The sequence below is a fragment of the Xiphophorus maculatus genome, chromosome 15 (genome assembly GCF_002775205.1).
Source record: "Xiphophorus maculatus strain JP 163 A chromosome 15, X_maculatus-5.0-male, whole genome shotgun sequence".
Lineage (NCBI taxonomy): Eukaryota > Metazoa > Chordata > Actinopteri > Cyprinodontiformes > Poeciliidae > Xiphophorus > Xiphophorus maculatus.
The window spans coordinates 22,865,176-22,876,294 of NC_036457.1; the positions used below are offsets into that span (position 1 = coordinate 22,865,176).

At 38.0% G+C, this 11,119-nt stretch overlaps 1 protein-coding gene across 1 annotated transcript; it reads right to left on the minus strand.

The window, feature by feature from the left end:
• Positions 1-745: 745 nt before the first annotated feature.
• serinc1 (serine incorporator 1) lies at positions 746-9,716 on the minus strand. Its single transcript, XM_005806029.2, has 10 exons — positions 9,608-9,716; positions 8,926-9,087; positions 7,894-8,087; positions 7,644-7,723; positions 6,279-6,416; positions 5,010-5,179; positions 3,618-3,708; positions 2,779-2,920; positions 2,428-2,652; positions 746-1,638 (listed from the first exon to the last, which is right to left on the minus strand). Exons 1-10 carry the CDS (start codon positions 9,644-9,646, stop codon positions 1,500-1,502), a joined length of 1,380 nt encoding a protein of 459 aa, XP_005806086.1. The 5' UTR covers positions 9,647-9,716; the 3' UTR covers positions 746-1,499.
• Positions 9,717-11,119: the final 1,403 nt, after the last annotated feature.

The window sequence follows — 11,119 nt, forward strand, 5'->3', positions numbered from 1 at the left end:
GGCAGGCAGAGAGCAGGTGAGTTGAAGTCATCAGAGCTGAGTGTGTGCATGAGAAAGCATTTGTGTAATTTAAATGCACAAAATCTAATTTTTGTTTGTTTACTAAGGTATGTATGCGCAGGTCAATCTACACATATTGGTCACTGTGCTCTCATCTTAATGACACAAAAATTATGACATAAAAAAACAATTCTTCTTGTCATCCCACAACTGGCTTTGTGAAAATATTGGTCTCACAAAGTGGTTCTCAGTCCTCAGTGGTTCTGAGGACATATTTGCTGTTCCAGGACTCTCTCGTCTCCAGCTCTCTGACCAGCAGAAACCTGTTGATCACCTATGTAAATATGTCAGGTGGCTTCGTACAGGAAACACCTGAAACCTGAAGACCCAGATGGAGAACCTCTGCTCTAATACTTAGGTGACAGTGGTTGGAGTTCACCTTAGTGTGTCGCCGGTTCAGTTTCCACTCTGTCCACCACTGTCGTCTTCTTGAAACTCCTACCACCTACCCTGCTGGTGGTGGTCAGAGGGGCCAATGATGCAACATGGCCGCCTGGTCTCCGTCAGCCTGCTCCAGCTGTGGCTACAACCCAGTAGCCTGCCATCATCAGTGTGTGAATGGGAATGACTGACTTCATTAATCAATTAATTCATCTCATTATTTAATTAATCAAGCGCTTTAAAAGTCTGGTGTCACTTTTTAACATATCCAGAGTACAGCTTAATGGAAGCATGAAACAAAATACACACTTTTTTTCTCACTTTATTTTAGTTAAGGGATGTAATAGCTTTATGAGAAACATAATACTCAACTATTATCTAATAACACTACAAAGAGGTTTTAACCAGTCTTATTTTTACACAATAGACATTACTAATCAGAATCAATAAAAGGAAGAATGTCTTTTATGTATGTGCCAGCTGCAAATAACACAGAAAACATTGACACAGCACTATTCATGCAATGAAGTGGAACACTGTTCCTAGTTCCAGACCTCTCTCTGCTTGAGCCTGACCTTCTGTGGAACAGCTTTTCACATGTCCCAAAACTATACAGACCATTAGTGTTAAGTTGACAGCTAGAGACAATTAAAGCCATCACAACACTCCTAAAAAGTGAAGAAACATTCACTGCTTAAAGGAAAACATGCTTATTAACAATTAGTCACTTTGGATAAACCACAGAACAAACTCAACCTATTTACAACTGCATCAGTGCAAGGGTTCACTAAAAACAGGCTACAACCTGTCACAAGAACACAAAGGTTCATCTTACTGGGAATGAAGATGAAATGAATGCATGCACACAGGCTGTACTCATCTCCCAGACTGCACATGCCAAAAACAACTACACTGAATACTGAGATCCTCTAACACCAGGACTAATCTGCCTCTGTCACGGTAAGCAGGTACAAAGTTACATCTTATATAGCTGATGACAGAAAACACAGGAGATGCAAAGCATGAGTCTACAGTTGCGTAGCAGGGAAATGTGTTTTTTAGTCAAAGTCTCTGTTGACCAGGACCAGTGGAGCCACCAGAGTCCACACATAAAGGCCAATGCAGATCCAGCTGGAGGAGATCTTCACCCACACAGACGGCCACCTGCTGGTCATGGTCTCATAATTGGAGTCAGGGCTGCAGATACAGAGAAACATGCAACCAACAGGTTGGAATGCTGCCACTTCATATGGAAAATGGAACTTACTCATAGTGTAGCAACGTGATAAAATGTCATTGTGTGGGTGTAGGCGTGTGTATGTCGGGGTGTGTGTGTGTGCGTGTGTGTGTGTTGCATATGCCTTTGAGATTTACATTCACATCTATATCTTTCTAAACTACACACTAGAGGGTGTTGGTGCTCAAATAGCCTCCTCCACTGGGCCCTATGTCTACATGACTTCAACAAATCACACAACAATACTCGTTAAATGGAAGATGTGCTCTGCTATGCATGCAGATGGAACCAGATATTTACACTGAGTGTTTGATTGAAGTCATACATTTTAAAAGGTAGTTATCTTGCTTCTGAATTCATAGAAATAACTAACTCGCCAAATTTTCTGGCAAGTTAGTTATTTCTATCTTCGCAGATATAAATTATTTTGGTAATTCTAACTAAACTAAAACAAGAAAAGTTTGGTTGTATTTAACTTCAGACAGTGAGAAAGAAAAAAAAACATGTTTGTGTCTTTTTATTCAGTGTATGTAAATATGTGGCTTCCACTGTATATTGTTCCAATAGAAACAGGGTTGACTGGATCCGAGAGACAGTTCTGACTCTTTACAAAACATTTCTGTCATAAATCCTCTGAGCTCAGTGCAGGATGACAGGAAGTGCGGCGAAGCATCGACTTCAGCACCAAGCAGAAAACGTCTGCCTGTACCATTCTTTTTAAAATAATAGAATAGTCCTCACAATCCTACCTGTACCAGTTGGTGAGCGTCATCATGATGTAGAGTGACGCTAGGAACAGCATGAAGTGGAAAAAGGAGTAAGAATAGGTGACCCCATCTTTCTCATTGTCCACAGCTCTGTTAAGGCCACTGCCCTCCTCAAAGCTGTCTGTCTGGGGTCCGTCCTCGATCAGAGCAGACTCATCAGTGGTCAGAGTCAACTTGTTCACCTGGGCATTTGAAGAATTGCGAATACTGGTGGACAAACAGAAGCACAACAAGTTAACAATGTGCAGGAGCCGTTTTTTAACCACTAATTTACTAATAATCTGAGCATCTCTGCCGGTTCAAAACAAACTTTGACATAAAGGAGATTCCCACCTGGAGTACAGGACACACATGAGGAAAAGAATCAATCCCACAATTCCTTGAGCATCCCACCATGTAACCACATGGTCCTGACCTTTAGGGCTGGTGCTATTAAGCCCAATCATACCCAGAAGGCTGGGGTTACAATCTCTGTCTGCAAAACACACACACACACACACACACAAACTCAAATCAAAAATGTCCAAACTTTCAGTTCACGACAAGTTCCTGAATGTTAAAACTGAGCAACACAAAAAATGGAATACTACAGAGGGATCATGAACAAGCATTTTCATTTATTGAGGTATCTTCACAGGTTAATCTGTCAGTTATAATACACCTGCTGTATGTTTACATACATGTATATATGTCTTTTTATACATACATTAAAAGACATAAAAGACAGCATAAAAAAATTCAGACTTTTTTCACTGTCTGAATTAAATTCAGAGCAAATGTCTGTTGTTTGAAGACAGAATTACCAAAGATATTTCCAAACGCCACAGTAATGATAGAACGAATGTCATATTTATTGATTGATGTCTTCAAAATCAGGAAACCCAGAACATTTCACCCAAGTTATTCAAAGGCATCTGTACTGAATGTATGTAAACATCTGATTTTGAAGACATCAATACATAAATCAGACATTTTTTCTCTCGTCACTATTGTCAGAATGCTCTATTTCCTGTGTCCTGCTTCAAAAATCTTTCAAGTAAAGTAGAAAGTCAATCATAAGAAGCCAATTTTATGTGATATTAACATATTTTATTTCTCTTCTCTTTTTAAGCGCTGTGTTAACAGGACACAGTCATTAGAGTCACTAATAATTTGTAGACATGTTTCCTTACCAGGCTCATTGGTCATTGCAGACCAGGTCAGGTACATGGTGTACAGTGTGACCAGGGAGGATTGCAGCAGGCCAGACCTGGGCTGGGACTCCTTTATGAAGAATGTGCAGCGTTAGGAAGAAAGCAACAAACTGAAAGTGTTCACTACCACTTTAATCTTTATCAAATTGTTCGACATAAATTATGTCATTGGTATCTAATAAAAACAAAGCGCATATTCTAAATTAATGGAATGAATACATAAACACATACAGAACTAACACTGAAATAAATTATGTATTTATAGTATTAAAATGTTAGTTTATTCAGCTTAGTTTACATGTTAAAGCTCCAGCAAATAACTTTATTAAATTTTTTTTTTTTTACATATTTGTGAAACTGTCACCATGTCGTGATAGTATTATGTATTTTCCAGGCATATAGTGCCATTTCATACCACAGTCATGTTACCTTCAGTTGTTATAAAAAATGCTATATGTCACATATGACTTGACTTTGCAATTTAACACCTTGAAATTGGACCTCCGTCTCTTTAAAAACTCCTGCTCTTTCTGAAAGTCCACCTTCATGAAGTCATCACAACATGGCTGCTCTATTAACCCTTTAACAACATTTCTACCAGCATTGCTCTGAGGAGTAGCTCATATAATGAGCTCAGCAGTTCCATCAGGTTTTTGCTAATTGCTGTTGGCTAGTCTGAAGGAGCTGAGGGCTCTGTGAAGCAGCTCAGTGGAGGATAAAGCCAGGATCAGAGTTGGGTAGTAACTATTTACATTTACTTGAGTAACTTTTAGAAAAAAAAAACTTTAGGGAGTATTTTTTCTAAGCTGTACTTTTTAATTTATGTTTAAGTTTAATAAGTTTTTGTTATTAAAAGAAACTGATTTGCCAGATATTTTTTGTTACTTAATAATTGTCATTCTCATCCTTAAAATACCATAATTTCCATTTAATTTCATATTTTGGTCCATCTGATGTAATTTTTAAACATTAAATGGTTGATAATTTGATCAGTTAGTACTTGAATGGACTTTTTACCAAATACTTTTTTACTCTTCTGTAAGTAATTTCCTGGCTGGCTACTTTTTACTTTCACTTGAGTAAAAATATGTTGAACTATCGCTACTCTTACTTGAGTACAACTTTTGGGTACTCTGCCCACCTCTGGCCAGGATGAACTTGATGGCGCTATGGCAACACTGACTTTATCTCAGATCTTGTATTTCTGAATCCGACCTTTGTGAAAACCACCCTCAGGTATATTTTTGATGACGGGATAAAACATTAGAACATGGTTGAAAGCTGAAAAAAGTCAATTTGACATAATACAGCCCCTTTAAATTACAAGATGCTGCTTTTTACAAGAGAACTTCAAAAAGAAGTGCTTATTACCTGAATCTGTGGTAGAACAGACATGACGGAGGCTGTGACGCACAGCAGCAAGTTGATGCTAATGAAGACCTTATTTTCAGTGCAGCCATCAGAATGGGTGTAGTAGACATAGAACAGAACCAAAGAGACCAGGGACAGAACGTAGTTCAGGGCAGTGACTGAAAGTAGAGCTGCAAAAGCAAAGCAAAAGCCAATTTTAGATGAGGTCTGTTCAAAAACACAACAGGATGTGCAGTGTAACAACAGTACACACACCTCTTCAAATTTTCTACCTACCACAAATTTCAATGTATTTAATGTGATAGAACACCCCAAAGTAGAACATAGCGGGCAAGAGGAAGAAAATTAACAAACTGTTTTCAAAATATTTTAGAGCCATTTTTAAAATCAGCTTGGCTGAAGCAGGTAAATATCTAACTCAGGCAGGCAGAGCGCCTTAAGGAGCAGGGTGGGAACTCTGGCCTGCAGCACCAACAGCAGAAAGTCTATGAAGGTCTGGAGGTGTGTTACCAATTTTAGTCAGCAGGTGGATCCAGAACATCAGGACCAAAAGGCTCCACAATAAACATGGTTCGGTCTTCGTCATGGTGAGTTTTATTTCATATACTGTTTCAGATCTTAAGATTGTTAAACAGGATATGCTCCACCTGTTTCAGGCAATCACACATGGAATATTTAATAATAATGCTGGTTACACATCTTACCTTCACCAGAGGTGTTAAATAAATATATTTCTCAAGTTATTTTAAGTTTGCAATACTTAAATCACACAATGTAACTTGATTTGTTTTTATATGCTGCAGTGAATTATTCTTTTGAGGAATTTGATTTACATAGCTTTTGTAAATAAGGTCCACTTATGCATTCTATAGAACAAGCAATAATCAATACAAATTGTGCGTCTAAATTTCTCTTTCATTTGTGTTACGTTTTATTCATTTCCTTTTTCTCATTGATTTAAACCCATGGGAACACAATTAATTTCTAAACACCATAGAATAAATTCAGAGTTTTCAAAAAATTGAGATAATAAAATCAGAAACATCATTGAAGCACTAAGTCTAGAACAAAATCACATTTTTGGTCTATTGTCCTTATAGTCAAATTAGAATTTGCCCTTTAAAACTCTAATGTTAAACAGTGTTAAAGAGTAATTTTCCAGTAGACATTCTAATTTCCCCCTAGCAAGTTAAACAGAACCGAAATATATCACCTGTGTACGTTTGTGTATGTTTAAACACAACATAACTCCTAAGGTTATTATCCTACCTGCATACCAACAGCGAGAGTTTCCCTCTTCCATCTTCTCCACCCAGGACTCGTTCCAGGAATGAGCAAAGTCAATGAGTAAAACCAGCTGGATGAGGATGAAACAAAAAGCTCCTGCCATCCCGATGTAGAACCACACTGCAGAGCAGAGCAGGGAAAACAAGCTTTAAATGTGAACTTAGTGATTAACTACAGGGAATTCACCTTCAGTTCTCCTTGATTTAAACCACTGGTGCCTCTGCTTTTGGACACAAAGATTTTATTGTTTTCTTCTCTTTTTTTAACAGGGGAACATTGGTGGGATTGAAACCCCTTTCAGATCATATCAGTTCTGCCATTGTTGGCATGTTTCTTGCATCCATCCAGGGATCCTTTGTGCACAAAGGATCCCATCTTTTTTATTAACATAATACAAGTGAATTCACTGAGATCACAGGATGTGTGTGTTTTTTTTCCAGATTGCAGAACCAAAGCTGAGCTCACAGTATTCACCTGAGGAAATGGTTTTCAGGGATGTCTCCTCCCTCTGGCTGAGATCTGTCATGGTGACTGTTTAATGTATGCAGCACCTTCAATAAAGGACAGGTGTTGTTTTCTATCCTTAACATTGATGTGCCTCAATTCTGCTGGTCAGACGGACACTGAAGTCTCATCTACACTGTCGGCTATTTGCTCCCATAGACATGCTGGCACTGCTGTTGTCTTAGCGTTGAATCATTAGATTACATTTCCCTTGTTACACCATCTTCTGTTACTACTTATGGTTCTGGATTTTGGGTTTGTGACAACATCATGAGGTGGGTCAGAGTTAGAATACTGGTGGGCCAACTACAAGCCTAGTATTCCTTGTTGGGACCTTACAGTGAATTGTTGAAGAAGCATGAAGAACAAGCAGAGATCACAGAACAAAAGTACGACCTAAGAGGGTTTCAGGCTTAGACACATTGGATCTGATCTACAAAGATTCCAAATAAGGACCAGTAAATTACATTTAAAACATTTAGAAAAAAAGTACAGCGGGTTGCACACGTATGCAGAGTGCCATATTTAACCCTCCTATGTTCAGCCCTGAGGTGCAGCAATAATGTTCCTGGGTTAATTTGACCCAGAGAATTTTTAAATATGCAGGAATGTCAGAATCAAACATTTTACCCCAAAACATTTTTGTGTCTGATTATTAACTCCATTAATGACCATGTCAATCGATATTTACTGCAATGCTGTTCTTTACCTCTGAGATAAAGAATGAATGAGGATAATTCACTCTTTTATCACAAAAATAAAACTACAGTATTTAATTTTTTCAATGTCCACTAGAAAAACCTACACAGTTCAAAATAATGTCCAAAGGAAAGGAATACTTACCAGTAGTGAAAGGTCCCTCTGAGATAAAAAACGAACCAACAGTGATGCCAAGAGCTGCGACAAACTTGAAGAACCAAAATCTGGTACAAAAGGAAAAAAAATAGGGAATACAAATACCAGTCAGTCAGGCTGATGCTGATTACTGTTCAAATCCAGCAAAGCATTTCCAAACCACTTCTAAAAATCATAATAGTAAATTATATATATATATACACAGTATATATATATATATATACACACACACACTCACCCATTATGAAGTGCTGCTCGGGGGTCTTGGCTGCTCTTTACTTTGATCATAAGCAAAGAGAACAGTAAGAAGAACATGGCCATTCCAAAGCAAACCCGATACACAGCCTTGTAGCCAACCAGAACGTCACAGTTCACTTTGCCCTCTATAACAGGTAAAGATGAACCAATCCCTCCTTCACAGAATCCTGGAATCTACAGTGATGCAAAACAAGAAATCTTAGTAAACGTCCACAGAAAGCATCTGAACAAAACTCAAACGGAGTCTGGAAAAATGTCAAAGATGGATAAATGCCAGAGAGTGATCTCATCAACGGTTGAAAATGTGTCTGACACAACTAGAGAAGGACGGAGAGATACAATGGCAGAAAAGATGGCTGGGCATATATTTGGCAGCTTAAAAATACATAGTAAGACTAGTAATAATAAAGCTCATAAATGGTGCTGCAGATTATATTTACTGCATGTTGCACATATTTTGTGGGCAAAAGATGTCTGAGTGGGACAGATTATTGCAGCAGGACTGCTGACAATATTTATGCAATAAAACCAAAAACACCGTAATTGAACCTCACTATTGTGACTGTTTATTTAAAACCAAAAATGAGAAACTAATCACTGAGTCAAAAAGAAATTGAAGATAAAACAAATAAGAATCCCTCCCTCAAAATTCCTCTACGGGCTCATATGAAATATTCTTTTTTTGCAAAGCAATTTAACGCTCCTTATACATGTAAGTTCAGACTCTGTTTTAATATCAATTTCTCTGTGGTTTCCTGTAAATACCTTCACGGACCTGATGTATGACTCATTCGAAAAGGTTCTGATTTCTCATCCAAATTCAAAGAAAACATAACCAGATAAAACACTTGTCAAACAAGGGATAACTATTTGATGACTCCAGCTTCTTAAATCTCTTCTAAACGTCATTCCTAGCAGCACAGTTCAACTGTTTTTCCAGCTATGTATCACCGACAAATGTTTTAATACACTAGGAACAGTTTGAAGGCAGTTTTTATGGTGAACACATTACCTTTTTGAGCTGGCCCTCCATGCCAGGCATCAACATGATGCCGGCAACAGCCACTCCCAGCAACAAGAAGCAGGCGTAGATGAGGCGAGTCATGGTCGAGTTATTTCCACCTGGACAGCATCGACACAACAGACAGGGGGCGCTGCCGCAAAGGCAGGGGATCTGCGTAAACAAACTAGGTTAGCTGAGGACAGGAAAAGGGAGAGGAATTTCTGATCCTAGTTGTGCAACAGTGAGGCTATTGAATGACTTGTTGCCATGTATAAATAGATGGTGATGTGTTAAACAGCGCAGGTGGAACATAACATCCACCTGTCTTGTATACATTATAAACGAATCACGTAGCTAGCTAAGCGTCGGCTTTTTACCCAGTCACTTATCACCGGAATAGTACAGGCTGCGTCACCACTCGATCAAAACAAAGCGGGTTTGCGGCCTAAACCTCCAACGCTCGAATAGATTTGTTTAGAACTGTTTGTTCAACGACAGAAGCGGAAGGGACGTAAAGCCTTTTTCCCTAATGGTTTTGCTTTCCTTTCTTTCTTGTCAATGGTTGTCAGACTACTGTTCTGCGTGGTTTGTCTTCTTTAAAAATAAACAATAATGGAGAAACTGAATATCATTGCATCAGGTCAAATGTTTCATTCGGATATATATTTTTGGATTTCAAAAAGATTCTCACCCAGCTAGCCATGGAACAGAGTCCCAGAACGGCTCCCATGGTGCAGTCAAGCTGATGGCGGACGTTTTTCTGAAGATGGATGTAACCCACAACAGCCTCTTCTTCTGAAAGAACGTTCAACTGTTCACTCATCTGCTGCCCTCTTGAGGACGACAGAAGAACATTTCTCTACCTGCTTTAAGGAATACGGTTTTTTATTATTATTTACAAACATTTGCAATCTGGCATAAATAAATAAATAAATAAATAAATAAATAAATAAATAAATAAATAAATAAATAAATAAATATAGCAGTGCAAAACTTTTGATTCATTGTAAATAATCTGTCCTTTTAAGCTTTTAAAGGTGTTATGATGTAGACCTATCAGACCAGAATATTTACATGAATCAATATTGATTCCTTAACTTTGATTCAATATAAAATCAACACAAATGTGCATGTAGATCCAAATTCAGATGATGGTTGAATCAACTTTGGTATATTGTCAGTTATAGTTGAAATCCTAACACTGATTCAACATGTAAGTCACCGACCACTTTCAATATTACTTCAATGTCAGGCGTCAACATGGATTCAATGTTTCTGCCTGACTGTATTTTATCGTTGATTCTCTCCTATTTTGTTATCTGGGATCTGAATCATAAACCATTTAAAAAGGCTATCAGTCACCCTCTTGACATTTTGATTCCATATGGCCACATTTCACCCAGCTTTATTCTGCATGTTGTTTTATACATATTCATATCTTTCCGTCTCAAAGTTCATTACTCTTTCATTAGTCATCCAAGTTTCAGAAATTGCAATTATGCTAAACGGCTGTTGAAATGTCTGAGTTTTTATATAAACTTTGGTTAGTGAAGTGTATTAAAGTGCTCAACCTCACAGTATGGTATTTGATGCACTTTGTTCTAGAGTTTAGTTAAATCAAAAAAGGGTCGGGATCATCCACTGGGGATAAGCATGTATGATGATGGATGGATGGTTGGGGTTATATGTCCTGATTTTCTGATCCAGACATGGGAAGAATGAAATCCCCCAATTTTCTATTAGATTCTAAACTAAATCTGCAGCAGTTTTATGATGATTATCATCTAATTGAGTTGATGAAAAGATTTACATAAATTACTTGCTACTTGTTACACTCAATGGCCAGAATATCCAATTAAACAAGAATCACAGCATTAGAACATTTCAATAAAATTTGCTCAATTCAATCACACATATTCTGTAATTTATCTTAGTTATCAAACAGTGTAGTAAGCTCAGTTTATTATTCAATTTAGCAAACCTAGATCTGAAGTCATTGTTGTGTCATTGACTTTACAGCTCACGCTGAGCATGCATGTAGCAACGATGGAGAGGAAAAGCTCCACCCTAACAGGAACAAACCCAGAGGAGAACCAGAACCTGGCTCAGTATGAGCAGTGAGCCATCTTCCACAACTGACAGGACGTTGAGAAGGCAGAGCAGATACACAAAAAAGAAACGAAAGAGCATGAGACTCCTGCTC

What these genes read in the sequence shown, in the direction of transcription:
- serinc1 (XM_005806029.2), bottom strand. Translation starts at nt 9,646, where the DNA reads ATGGGAGCCGTTCTGGGACTCTGTTCCATGGCTAGCTGG. An exon ending in AGAGGGACCTTTCACTACTG is followed by an intron (nt 6,417 to 7,643) that starts GTAAGTATTCCT and finishes TCTGCTCTGCAG; the next exon opens with TGTGGTTCTACATCGGGATG. An exon ending in ACGCTCACCAACTGGTACAG is followed by an intron (nt 1,639 to 2,427) that starts GTAGGATTGTGA and finishes CTGTATCTGCAG; the next exon opens with CCCTGACTCCAATTATGAGA.